We start from the raw sequence: 14,936 nt of genomic DNA, 5'->3' as shown, positions 1-14,936 counted from the left end.
AATCAAAGAATATTTTCCCAATTTTTGTTATTGTTTTTCAAATCATTTTTTAAGAGCATTCCTTGCATTTCCACCTCCCCCGTACTGACATTTAGCACACATTTGGGCTGCCGTTACTTTAGAAGTGCTGGCACGACTGCTCTAACAGTTGGGACTCGGCATGCGCTGAGAGGTCTGCTTGGCCACAATTGACTTGTTTACCTTCTTACAGGGAGGCTGCAGGTCTGGATGATTACTTATTATTTGAAGCCTTATTAGCTGATTGTTTGATGAGTGACCTATACCCCGTATGTACCATTCACTTGATCTGATTGGTTGACTGGTGTGCCTTTGTGTTGATTTGTCGACCTGAAGGCTGCACAGAGGGAGTGAATGCAGTCCTGATGGTTTGATTGATTTCTTGATTATACCATTGATAGGTTGTCTCTCTGGCTGTGATGGCGATGTGGAGATCTGTCTATGGACACAGCCACAACTCTATTTGCTGACAAATGTTGTCTCTGTCTGAGTCCTGTTATTGTGACAAGACAGGAATTTGTGTGTGTAAATTTTGAACCAAACCTCAGTAATTTCCATTTTTTGATTACTCTCTTTTTTCCCCCTGAGTGCACAGATTATGAATACGTAACAATGGAAACTCTTTCCGCCTCTTCTGTGCCATTACATCTAAGTATGAACTAGTTCATTTCTATCTGAATAGATACGTTACAACTAAACAGTAGATCTGAAATATGTTGCAGTGAAGCTGAGTGCAATATGTTTCAATTTCACATTCTCTAAGAACTCTCTGCTGTTCGAGCACATGACTTGGAGCACCATACATAAGATCATGATGAAGCAAAATTCCATGAGACATTAAGACTTGATTTCAGATTCATTTTTCAGAAAATGTTCCTCTTATTTTCAGTACAAATCTAACTAAATGTATTGAGGTTTATGCTTAAAACATGGAAAACAACATAATAAACAGAAAAGTAAACATAATAAACTCCCCTTCAAATGTTTTTGAAAGAAGACTCTTATGCTCACAAAATTTTTATATTAATATATATGAAAATACAATTTATTCCTGTGATGGCAAAGCTGAATTTTCAGCATCATTACTCCAGTCTTCAGTGTCACATGATCCTTCAGAAATCATTCCAACATGCTGAACTGCTGCTCAAGAAACATTTCAAACATTTCATTTCATATCAAAGTTGAAAACGGTTGTGCTTAATATTACTGTGGAAACCATGAGACATGTTTTGCTTCTCGTTGTTGTCCATCCTCAGATTCAACAGGAACCTGTGAGTAATCCCATCTTTACCAAACAGCACAGCTTGTGGCACACAGTAGCAGACTCCATCACTGTTTTAATTGATCGCTGTTTTTAAGTATTTATCATCCGAATGTGAGCTCAGCAAACAGCTGTAAATGATGTTATATTGTCATTCTTGTGGTTTGCCGTCTCGTATGAATGTAGGGATCTCCAGTGCTGCCACCCCTCTACCCCATCTCCTCCCAAACTACACAAGTTGGATTAGACCACTGCTCTGCCTGATCTGAGCAATGCAGTTATTTTTGGCAAAGAGAGTCCGGCCCCTAAGGGGCTCAAGACTGCTCACTCATGGTTGAGGGGAGGAGGAGACGGAGGAGGATGCCTTCAGAGTAGGAGAGCTGCAGAGGGAAAAGAATCTTCTTTTCTGCTTTTATCTTATTCAGAGTAATGAATCAACAAGCTTTTTGGCTGCTGCTGCTTTAGTTTTCAAAGCAGCGCACAACTAAACCGTGCCAGGCAATGAATGATACACAAGGACATGTCAACTTTGAGTCTTTTGTCTTTTTTTATCTAACAACATACAGTACAAAAGAGTTTCTCCATTAAAGGATTTTTTCACCCAGAAATGAAAATATTGTTATTTCACCCCTGCATGACTCATTTGTGCTTTCGTTGAACACAAAATTAGATGTTTTAAAGAATGTTCACGCTGTTCTTTTTGATATACATTCTTAAAAATAAAGATTCTTTATTGGCATTTTTTTTATTTTTATAGTGGAATTAAGGTTCTTTGTTATTAAAATGTACTTCTCACTAAGAAAAAAATTGGTATTTTAAGAATTGTTTGCTCAACGGTTCTTTGGGGAACGCAAAATGGGTCACATCACTGACGAAAAGGCACTTTTGGAGCCATATTTTAATGAAAGTAGATGATGAAGCCATATGATAGCTTTGTGTGAGGAAAAATTTATTGAATGTCATACCTTGACAGTTGGTTACCATTCACTTCCATTGAATGGTAAAGAGCATCTTGGATGTTGTGCTATAAATAATAATCCCTTTAGTATTCCACAGAAGAAAGAAACTCATACAGGTTTAGAACGACATGGGGCGAGTTAATGATGACATATTTTCAGGTGAACTCTCTATTACTCCTACTCACACTTTCAAGCCCAAGCATTGATAATGGTTCAAAAAATTTCAAAAGAAAGGATCTGTAAACACATTGCTATTTATCAGTGTTTGCATAAAGTAATCTAAAGGATTTCTGTAGCACATATCACATGATGACAGCTGCTGTGTCGTTCTAGTTGTTCTGAGGGAAACCTTAATGTGCTCATTATTCCAGTCTTAGGTGGAGGAATACAGAGAGGTCAGGTAAGCCCGAGGCGCTCTGATACATTCATGTCCACAGGTCACACTCGCAACACTGACATCACCTTTTCAATTTCTGCTCGACTGATTGCAGGGCATCTTGTCTTCCAGGCGCGCTTCACTATGGCCTCTGATGGTGCAAGTGGACGGTATAGTCAGTAATACTTATGAGGGCCCTTAAGGCGATGCACTGTGCTCTTGCATCACCCAGAATAAATCATATTTTATTTTGCAGATAATGTCACTGCTGTGAAAACGCAGGGACAGACAGGTGTCATAAAGCACAAACACCTTGTGTTGGGCAGCTGCATAAATGTCAACAGCCAGATAGATCCGCATATCGCCAGTATATCTTGATTAGTCTTCACTGCCCTGGGCTATATTGGCAGTGGTTGAGATATGTGAAGGGAACGCATGAGACCGAGAGAAAGAGAGGGAGGGAGTGAAAGAGAGAATGAAGGGCAGTGCATAATCTAGTAGTCGCTGCCTCATTTTTAAGAGGTCGATGAGAACGAGGCCCCCACAAAATATCCCACTTGTTGTTTAATTGATTCTGGATGACGGATTGTTTTCTCAATCCAATTACTGCAAATTGAGGATAATGTTAAATTGATCTGCTGCTCCCGTTGAACATCCATCTTGTGTCAAAACTGCAGAGAGGGTAAATCAAGCCTTAAAGTGGGCACAGTCTGTAACAGTTAAGTTTTAAGACTGCATTAGATCTATATAACTCTTCATAACAATGCCTTAAAAAATACAAACCCTGCACTCTCAGAATGTTTTTTTTTTTTAAACTGGATTTAAGGATACAACAGCGTGTTTCAGCACAGAACCCTTAAAGAGACTTTCAAAGAGATCTTAGTACCTTATTTTCACCTAAAAGCTTCATATATAGTGCCAGGAGGGTACATATTACTACAGTTATCTCTTTAAGGGTACTAACCCAGTAACAAGCTGTTGTACGCCTTAGGCGGTAAGGTAAAAATTTTCTACAGTTTTTTCTGACATTGTGTGTCTTTTAAAGAACTCTTTTAATATTGGTTTGTTAAACAATAGGTTCACACTGTCTCTAATAAAACATTGCTTCACACAAAATTAGATTTTAACAAAATAGAAGTTTCTGTTTTCATGTAGAAATAAAATGATTTGCTTTTGTCCTAGAAAGTATTAAAAAAAACAACTGCATTGATATAGAATATGCATATATACATTATTTATAGATACTTTAGTTCACCCAAAAAGTGACAATTCTCATAATTTACTAACCTGTTCCAAATCCAAGTCATGCTGTTTCTTTTGTGGAATGCAAAAGAAGATGTCCAAGCTGCTCTTTTCCATACCTTTAATGTTGAATATTTTATTTCAGTTAAATACAATTTCAGTAGATTATAGTAGATTGCCCAGTTATAAAAAATACATTATTGCACATACATATGTAATTGCATTACATTTTCTATAGTACACCCTAGAAATCATATCCAAAGCAACCTTTTTGCTTTTTACTGAAACCAATGATCACATTAAATAAGAAAGTAAGAAAAGATTTCCAGATGTTTAAAAATTTCATACATCATTTTCTCTATATGTACACTCTACTAAACTCAAATTTTGGTACAAACTCCAGGGGCCGTATTCACAAAGAATTTTAAGACTAAAAGTAGCTCCTAACTGGCGAATTTAGGAGCAACTCCTAAAAATAATGGGCGTCACTTGTAACTTTAGGACTCCTAATTTTTTTGACTAAGAGTAATTCACGAAGCATTTTAGCCCTAAAAGTAGCACCTAAGCCTGAGACAGCTTAAAAGAAGTCGAGAGGACTCCTAACTCACTAAGACCTATTCACAAACCGCTTTTTGTGGCATTTCACGTTGCGATGTTTTGAAATGCGTATGCGGTGGCTACTGGAGCTTCCAATCGCGAGGGAACAATTTTGCATTGTAGGCATAACTAGGGATGCAATAAAACTAGGCTACTCATTGCATGTAAACTAATTGTAACGTTTCATTGTGAATCAAATTAAAATGTTCTTCTCTTTGCAAACGTAGGCAGAGGCATATAGTGACAGATTAATTCAATAATGTTGCAAAGATATTGCATCAATCCATATGTTTCATTAGGCTACTAGGCTATTTGTTTTGCCTTACTCTTTATTCATTTAGGCTATTTATTCAGTTATTCATCATCTTCCGTCCTTCGCACTACTTGTGTAGCACACGCATTCTCAGACCTGTCACCTGTCACTCATCATCGTAGGGGAGGTGTTTGGAATCATTCCCGCGTTACAATCATCAGCCAATCAAGGTGGTCACTTCAGTCAAGCTCGTGCATGAGTAATGACGTCATCCATAGCAACGAAGACTCACTCTTAGTTTAGGAGTTGTCATGTTTCTTTACTAAGAGTAGGTCTGAAAGGCGTTGTGAATAACTTTTAAGAGAAAACTCCTAGCTAAAATCTTTTAGTGCGATTTAGGAGTACTCCTAGTGGTAAGATAAAATGCTTTGTGAATACGGCCCCAGGTCTTCAGCTTGTCTCCTTTGCTACTGTTATACTCTATTGAATTGTCTATATTTAGCATTTCACACAAGTTCAGGGATCTGTCAAGCTCCGAAAAGGACAAAAAAAAACCCACCATAAAAGTATTTCAAATGACTCGTTTCTCTATACAAGGCCTTTTTCTGATAGCTTTGTGTGAGGAAAAGACTGAAATTATATTTTTTATTTCATGAAAATCTTGCCTTGGAGCCATGGTCACCATTCACTTTTATTATAAGGCAGCTTGGATATTTTTCATAAAATCTCCTTTTGTGTTCCACAGAAGAAGAAAATACAGATTTTCAAAAAGAAAATGGGTTGAGTAAATTAAATACCAATTAAAAAAATTTCTATTCCTTTATCTCCAGTTTTATATAGCATTTCCTTTGTTGGCACCATAAATGGTTGTAAGACCGTTGCTTTTGAATTTAAGACCGATATTGTCAGGTTTGGCATAGACGAAGCAGACAGAAAGGTAAGTTAAATGCTTTAATTTGCAGAATGGATCGGTACAGCGAAACAGGTGAGTAAACAGTAAGTTGAATTTCAGACGATAGCTTAACTGAAGTGTAACCGAGTCTCTCTCTCTCTTTCAGATGATGAAGGAGTTCCTTAGAAGACGGAATGGGACTGGCTGAGAAGATCGGGATCGAAGGTAGGTATACAGGTAAGTATGGCAGAGAGTCTGTCTCATGTGTAGACGAGATCAGACAATGACTGAATGTTTGTAGCAGGTATATATGGGTGAACTGATGATGAGGTCCAGGTGACGGTGATTAGTAATCAGGTGACAATGAGCGTGTGAATGACTGAGTGGGCGGAGTGAGGGAATGAGTGGAAGGAGATGGTGATGGAATCCTGACAGTACCCCTGACAGTAAGTCTGTAGGTTACTTCGTTCAACTGCCTCTGGATGGTGAAAGGTCCAATGAATCGAGGACTCAGCTTACGGCAAGGCAGGCGGAGGCGAATGTCCCTCGTCGATGACCACACCTTCTGACCAGGTTGGTATTGGGGTGTATCGGCTCGTAGACGATCCGCTTGATCCTTGTGCCTCCGCACTGCCTGTTGTAGATGCACATGAGCTGAGTCCCATACCCCCTCGCTCTGATGGAACCAAAAGTCGACAGCTGGAACCTCCGAGGGCTCACCCGACCAAGGGAAGAGAGGTGGCTGATATCCGAGGAAGCACTGAAAGGGGGTGAGCCCGGTGGTACGCTGAGTGAGGGAATTCTGAGCGTATTCCGCCCAGGGGAGGTATCGGTTCCAGCGGTCTTGGTACTGGTGGCAATAAGTTCGCAGATAACGTCCTATCTCCTGAATCTTCCGCTCAGTCTGGCCGTTGGTCTGCGGATGATATCCTGAAGAGAGGCTGACAGTGACCCCGAGGAGCTTGAAGAAGGCGTGCCACACCCGGGAGATGAATTGGGGTCCCCTGTCCGAAACGATGTCTTCTGGAATGCCGAAATTTCTGAATACATGATGAAACAATGCTTCAGCTGTTTCTAAAGCCGTGGGTAAACCAGGTAAAGGTATCAGATGCACTCCGAAGGTCCAGTTTCGAAAATATGCGAGCCCCACGCACCTGCTCCAAGGCAGCTGGGACCAGAGGAAGGGGATAACTGTATTTGACGGTTTGAGAGTTGAGATGATGATAATCGATGCCGGGCCTCAAGCCTCCGTCCTTCTTACCCACAAAGAAGAAACTTGAAGCGGCAGGGGAGGTCGATGTGCGGATGAACTGTTGTTGTAAAGCCTCCTCCACATACTCCTCCATGGTCTTCTGCTCCGGGATGGACAGTGGATAGATACAACCTTTAGGTAGAGTGGCTCCAGGTAGCAAGTCGATTGCACAGTCCCATGGCCGATGAGGTGGTAGTTTAGTAGCCAGTTTCTTGCTGAACACATCCTGGTACGCCTGGTACTCCACTGGAATCTCTACTTGATGCTCTACTTCAGGGCTCTCAATCGAGGTGGAACAAACAGGAACTTTGGACCTCTTCTGAGGCGTCGATGATGAAGGGATTTTCTTGATGGATGATAGACAGGACAAATGGCAAGACTCACCCTAACGTAATACTTCACCAGATTTCCAGTGGAGCGTCGGCTGATGTTGAACTAACCAGGGGCGTCCCAGGATGAGCTCAGCGGTGGACTCCTCCAGCACCATAAAAGAAATCTCCTCTGAATGAAGACAACCAACACGCAGCGTCAGAGTAGGTGAACAGTGACGAATTCGACCTCGACCCAGCGGTTTTCCCTGGATGGTTTGTACATGGAGGTCTTGAGAATTGCGATGTTTGCGGATGTTCAATTTTTGGAGAAGCTGTGTGGAGATGAAATTCCCCGCCGAACCAGAGTCAATAAGGGCTTGCGCTGAGACACAAATACGAGAAGTTAATACATGTACAGTGGTGTGATTTAAAGCTTCAATTTTAGGTGAGACTTGAATTGTGCTTACCGCTGGGCATGGAGGTCGAACAGGGCAAGAGCTGAGAAGATGATTATCAGATGCACAATAGAGACAGAGTTTATGAAGAATTCGTCGTTGACGCTCTGAAGCTGGAAGATGGGCGGAGCCGAGATCCATAGGCTCTGGTGCTGGATGAGTGACTGATGGAACCGTGGGCGGAGGACATACAGTGGGAGTCGGAGAATCACAGGCTGATAGTCTTTGCGAAACTCGAATGGATTTTTGAATTAATTTCTCAATTCCCAGACTGTCGTCGTAAACCACCATCAACTGACGAATGTTAGGGTTCAAACCATGATGAAAAGCTGTGATCAATGCTGCCTCATTCCAACCACTGGATGCCGCTAAAGTGCGGAATCGTAAAGAGAAAGTAATCACAGAAGATTGGCCTTGACGAAGATTGTAGAGTTGATCATGTACTGATAGATCGGCAGCTGTTTGACCGACAAACTTCTTTGAAGTGTTGTATGAAACCGGAGAGGGATTTGACGACTTCCGAATCCGACTTCCACAGAGACTGTGCCCACTGAAGTGCTTGCCCAGACAGAAGTGAAATGATGAAAGCAACACGAGCTGAATCGTTGATGAATTGATGTTCTTACATAGAGAAATACAAAGATACCTGAAGTAGAAACCCACTGCAGTCCTCCGCCTCACCGGAGAATGTCGCTGGTCAGGCCATGGGACACGCTGAGGCAGTGAACGAAGCAACGGGCGCTTGAGGAAGTGAAGCTGAAGAGGTGTGTTGATGAATGGCGATCGGACTGACAGGTGAATTCGCTGTGGATTCTGCATGGTGGTCTGATCTTCTGTCAGGTTTAGCATAGACGAAGCAGACAGAATGGTAAGTTAAATGCTTTAATTTGCAGAATGGATCGGCACAGCGAAACAGGTGAGTAAACAGTAAGTTGAATTTCAGATGATAGCTTAACTGAAGTGTAACCAAGTCTCTCTCTCTCTTTCTCTTGCAGATGATGATGAAGGAGTTCCTTAGAAGACGGAATGGTGACTGGCTGAGAAGATCGGGATCGAAGGTAGGTATACAGGTAAGTATGGTAGAGAGTCTGTGTCATGTGTAGACGAGATCAGACAATGACTGAATGTTTGTAGCAGGTATATATGGGTGAACTGATGATGAGGTCCAGGTGACGGTGATTAGTAATCAGGTGACAATGAGCGTGTGAATGACTGAGTGGGCAGAGTGAGGGAATGAGTGGAAGGAGATGGTGATGGAATCCTGACAGATATATGCTTTGCTTTTGTATTGGAGTGTGTGTGTACTGTGATTATGACTGCACTCGTGCAGCCGCTGCCTCACCAGCCCACTCGCCCAGCTTGTCTGCCCCTGCAAAACGACACTAGGCCTGAGGATGAAGTATGAGACTTTGGCACCATATTTCACACTTGCTGTGGCAGGCCTGAAGGATGGATCATTAGACGTTTGCCTCCCTTTTCCCTCCGCTCTATCTTTCTCTCTCTCACTTCAGCCTGCTCCCACTTACACCTCCTCTTTCTCTCTCCCTACTTTATCTGCTCCCTTCCCTCCCCCTCGAGCTTAGTAACGGCAGCCAAATACACAAATGCGCTATCTACATTGAGAGAGAGAGAGAGAGAGATAGACTCCCGTGGGAGGACTGTGTTGTGGCTATACTGTAAGATCCCTCGCATTCATGGGTCTGAGAGCGGCAACACGGAGGATTGGTTTTTGCATTCCAAACACCACAAAAATGGATTTATTTTACTTTTTTGTGCATGTGTCTTGTTATGTTAGTTATTTCCTGCAATTCGCTTCCCCTTTTCTCTTTTTAAAATGACAGAATTTCTCCGTCTCTTTCACGCCATATTTTTCCATGCATTATTTGATCCCCGGTTTGAATCACAGAGACACGTCTTTTGTGCGACGGTGCAACCTTGCCATTCGTTTATAGTTTTGATGTGCTGTATACGGGGTCTGTGCTTTCAGGGCAGGGTGATATTTTCTGACTGACATATAATCCAGTCTTATTTTACACATACAGTAGGCATATGCTGCACTCATTAAAAGGATTTAATGCTGGCCTTTCCCGAATAAGCAGCTTGTGTTGGAGCGGGAAGGAAGCAAGTGGCCGTTAAAGCCTCATATTTACAGCAACACATCCTGCCCTAAATCTTGCTCTTCGTGCATCTGTGTTTATCTCTGTCTGTTTGCTTATATTCACACATGACAGAGCTAAGAGTGAGAAGACAAAAGTGCTGGCATGTGTTTTTGTGCACGGATAAGGGCTCGTACAGTTAATAACCACTGTAAACAAACATGCAGGATGAGATTGAATCTGACTGTAACTCCTTTGGTTCCTCGTGCTCCCAGGAGCACCTCCAATGATGAAACGCCTCCTGCTCAGGATTTGTCAGCAGCATTATTAAAATCACTACAGCCCAGTCTGATGAACTTATTGATAAAACTAATGTACCAGATCTGCCCTAATTGAACTGCAGAGATAATTCAGCTTATCTTTCATGTTGTACCTCAAAGTGTCAGGCCTTGAGGCAGAATTGTTCTATAGGGTGTAAAACAATGAGAGAGTAATATTTTGGTCCGGTGTCATATTTTTTAGATACAGTTACTGATCTGATTCTACACCTCTTATGTCTTTGCTTATCTTGCACCGAAGGTAAATGGACTGCTTGAGATTTGAAGGTGTGTGTGTCTTTGAAAACCCTGTATTATGGGGAAAAAATGTCCCCACGAAGATGGCAGTATCCAAAATAATGGTCCTTGTGGGGACATTTTTGGTCCCTATGCTGAAAACAGCTTATAAAGCATACTAAGTGATGTTATTTGAAAATCTAAAAATGCATAAAGTTTTCTGTGATGGGTAGGGTTAGTGTAAGGGGATAGAATATACAGTTTGTACAGTATAAAAACCATTGTGTCTATGGAAAGTCCCCATAAAACATGAAAACACAACATGTGTGTTTTCTTCTTCTTCTTCTTCTCGTCTTCTTCCTTCTTTTTAAAAAAAAAAAGCTTGGGTGCATCTAAATCTTACTTGGTGCTTGATTTTTCATGGAATTGTTGTTTACTGTGGACATGAATCTGTAATGAAGCAATTTATTAAACACTACTCTCATATAAAGGGGTTTCTTGTTCACATTGTTAGCAAATAGTTTAATCGTAATGACTATTTGCACAAAGTGTAAACAGCACTGTGCATCTATTTGCGCCCCAGTAGTCTGGTGGAAACAGAACTATGAATAAATATACTTCAGATGTCAGAGAAGTGGCCTTGATTTTTTTTTTTTCAAATCGATGGATTTGAACAACTTGTTTTGTTCGAATCCATCTTCTTTTAAGACTCCACTTTTAATGTCTCTATTATTAAAAAGGAAAATAAATAAATGTAATGAAATGAATTAAATGCAAATAAGTTACCCTTGTGATATAGTATTTAAGGTTTTAAACTATATAAATTAATACAATAATTAATAATAATAACAAACTATTAATGCAGGCTATAAGCATAAGTTATTAAATTATATGCAAGTATACTAGTCAGTAAACAACATGCAAGTTATTATATTACCTAAAAGTATGTTATACAACATTTAATATCATATGTATATTTACACAAACACACACATATACATGCTGTACATACATATACACACAAAATAGTATACATTATATTATTATTATTACTATATGCTTTTAATAATGTTTTATATTTCTTGACAGTATGCAAATAGTGTACATTACTATTCAAAAGTTTGCTGTCTGTAATAATTATTTTCCTCTTATGCTCACAAAGGCTGCATTTATTTGGTCAAAAATACAGTAAAAAAAAAAAAACAGTAATATTGTGAAATATTATTCCAATTTAAATTAACTGTGTTCTATTTTAAAATGTAATTTATTCCTTGATGGCAAAGCTGAATTTTCAGCATCATTACTATTATCATTATGATATGCTAATTTGCTGCTCAAGAAACATTTTCTTATTATTATCAATGTTGAATGTTGTTCCGCTTAATATTTTTGGGGGAAACCATGATTAATAGAAAGTTCAAAAGAACAGCAAATCTTTTGTAACATTATGAATGTCTTTACTGTCACTTGACAAATTTAATGTTTCCTTGCTGAATAAATAAAAATGAATTAATTATTATTTATTATTTTTTACAAATCTGATTTCTGTTCTGTTTCTGGTTTGCTTGTACTAACACCATATGATTTCTCTGTCTTGGGTTTCCAGTTCTGGTGCTGCTGATTGTGACAATGAGGAGGCGGAAGAAGGAACCTCTGATCCTGGACGAAGACCGGGATGTGCGGGAGAACATTGTGCGCTACGACGATGAAGGTGGAGGTGAGGAAGACACAGAGGCATTTGACATGGTGGCACTGCGAAACCTCAACGTAGTGAGGGACAGCAAAGCCCGCCGAGACGTCACCCCGGAAGTGCCCACCCTTTACTGCTCCCGCCCTCCCCCTTACAAAATCACTCCCGACAACGGGATCTTCCGGGAGTTTATATGGGACCGCCTGAAGGACGCTGACGTCGATCCTTCAGCACCTCCCTATGACTCCCTGCAGACATATGCTTTCGAGGGCAGCGGCTCTGTGGCTGATTCTCTCAGCTCCCTGGACTCCCTTAGCACGGACTCGGAGCAGAACTATGACTATCTGAGCGACTGGGGGCCTCGCTTCAGGAAGCTAGCCGACCTGTATGGTCACGGCGACAGCAGCAATATATTCTCCTCCTAGCCGGGATTAAAATTACTGCCAAGGTCTGCTCAATCAAGGGAATAATGGAAATGAACAATGCTCAAGAGAATACCACTGACTCATTGATGCTTGACAGAGGAGGAGAGCAAAAAAAAAGGAACATTCAATGCGAAGGGGGGAGATTTATCTGCAGAGAGCAGCAGTTTTGATAACGAATAGACTGTGGAGATTCGATTCGGAAGCACTTCTATTTAAATTACAGTTAGATGCCAAGTCTGGACTTGGGATGTGGTTGCAAGCGCCCAAAGTGCGATCTTCAGGCCCAAGAGAATAATGGACGGTGGATCGCTACGCCATGCGAGCTGGTCCAGGAATACCAATTGTTTCTAAGAGACATTTGAAGTGCTCTCCCCATGGTTATAAATGAGGACAGTGTCATCCTGCTAGCCATATAGCAGTGATGCTCAAAAGATCAATGTTTCTGTTCTATCAGATGTTTCTATGACTCATAGGTTCTTAAAAAAAAAAAAAAATCAATATGAATTCAGCAGTCTTTTCCGAACACATTGCCTAGCGAGGATCTGCAGCTGTTGCTTTGTAAAATATCCGTTATGCATAACTTCACGTCTGTTATCAGGCCTTAGTTCCATGAGAAAATTTGGGCCGAGGCGTATCGCTATCACAACTTCTGAAGTATCCTGCAGTAACGCCGACCAAAATACAAGTCAAACTCGTAGTGAATAGACTTTGATGTATCAAGCAGGACAGGCCAGAGTGGATTTAATCATTGAAAATGTATAGTACTTGCCTTTCAGTTGATGCTGTCAACCTGAGTTATTTTGAGATGTTATTTTGTAAGTTTGTAGAGAGAACCCTTACGACAGCGAACGTTTGAAGGGGAGTCTTTTGTATTAAGCCTATTCCTTTCTTGAAAACCTCAGTCTCAGTGGAGAAACTCTAAGCGGCAAAATGTTTTTGTAGTGCTCTATGCTGTCCCGTGTACAGGTTTTTTTTTTTTTTTTTTTTTTTCTGTGGTTCTTGCTGAATATCTTGTGAGAGCTGTTTGTTTTAAAGCAGGCCTGGTGTTTATATGAGTCTGAGTTGCAAAGTGTAAGGGGAAAAAAAAGAATGTAAAGACATTATCCTAAATAATATCTGGCGACGTGTGAAACGGTGTATAACATACGGACAACACAGACCTTACTACTACAGTATATTCAATGTTTAGCTATTGTCCGACAGGTTATTATCATGGTTTTAAATTGTAATGATATGAAATGACAGTAACACATTCTAAAACTGGGAAGACATTTTGTACAGATTTTTGTAATAAAGCACACAAATTGCAGCACACAGTGTGGCCATTTCCTGGTGACTGCTTTCATTCATTCGGACAGTGCATGTTTTGATGTGGAGATCTTGCTGCTGAATTGGCTGCTTTTGTTTGTGGAACAGGCTGGTTTGCACACAGACATGATATGTAATCAAGGCTAGCGGAGAGAACCAACAGGGCTTCGAGTTTGATAAATGACACAAAGCTTGTCAGAGCATTTAAAAGGCCTCAGCTAAATTAGCCTCCGAAAGAGGAGATTGATGATTCAGTTAGTGAACACAAGCATACATCCAGAAATACAATCAAGCGTCTAAGCACGGGCAGACTGGGTGTGCGACGACACGGTCGGACGTGAAGCTTAGCCTATAAATTGTCTCGCCCGGGCTAGTTAGATCTCTCCAATGAGCCTAGTCTCGCTGTCGGACTCGTACACAGCTTGACGTGTTAGAATGGCAGTCTTTCCACGAACGCCTGTTGCAGCCTGGCCTGTGCTATCACAGTGTGAGATAGCTGTGATCTGTTCTGAGTCATGAAACATGTTCCATTTTAGTTTCTTCCCCAACAACTTCTGGCACTCAAAAAGATGCTGTAAACTGTTTTTCAGATGGCGTTTGGAGATTGAATCTAAGTGTCCAAACTATACACGCTTTTAATTTGTCAGTTTGTTCGCATGCTCATTATCAACTGTGGTTGTGCCTGTCAAAATCTGAGATACAAGTTTGATTTGAATTATATGGGATATTTTGCATCTTGCCCAGTCTGTATGATTATAAAGTGATCATGTTACGCCGTCGATAATGGATTTGGCTTTCAACGCAAGTGATAACTTGTCATTTTGTTTGTTTATCTGACTAAGGGTAATAAAGACTGAGAATACTGTCTGTGATCATTAGAGGGAAGCTGCTATCAGAAAGCAAATGTAATTATTTGTTAACTGGCTCACTAAATGAAAACTAAAAGGGCAATTGAAATCTCGTTTGACTTGGCACTAAGTAATAATAAATACAGTTTTAATTAAGCAAGTCACTGCAGCGAGCAGATAATGCAAACAAAGGAGGATAGGGTCACCCCATCATTGTTCTCTTTACAGATATCAGACTCTATAACACATATATCAAAGGGACTGAAAATCAATGTCGCTTTTTCTTTTCATGAGTTTGATTCTATTTACTTTACTTTTACAAGCTGGTGGTCACTGTTTGCTTTGGGATTATGGACGTTATTAGGAAATGATCTCATAAGACACTTGAGGGGAATGCTG

At 40.6% G+C, this 14,936-nt stretch overlaps 1 protein-coding gene across 1 annotated transcript in view; it reads left to right on the top strand.

Moving 5' to 3' along the window:
• cdh7a (cadherin 7a) overlaps nucleotides 1-14,554 on the top strand; it is a 58,371-nt gene extending 43,817 nt beyond the window's left edge. Inside the window, exon 12 of the mRNA XM_084118876.1 lies at nucleotides 11,873-14,554. Coding sequence (XP_083975002.1) covers nucleotides 11,873-12,381 — 509 coding nt within the window. The 3' untranslated portion in view covers nucleotides 12,382-14,554. The remainder of the gene's footprint in view (nucleotides 1-11,872) is intronic.
• The last annotated feature ends 382 nt before the right edge of the window (nucleotides 14,555-14,936 follow it).

Source organism: Abramis brama, assembly GCF_963993115.1.
Source record: "Abramis brama genome assembly, chromosome: 7".
NCBI classification, from domain to species: domain Eukaryota; kingdom Metazoa; phylum Chordata; class Actinopteri; order Cypriniformes; family Leuciscidae; genus Abramis; species Abramis brama.
This window is presented reverse-complemented; position numbering and strand designations above follow the sequence as displayed.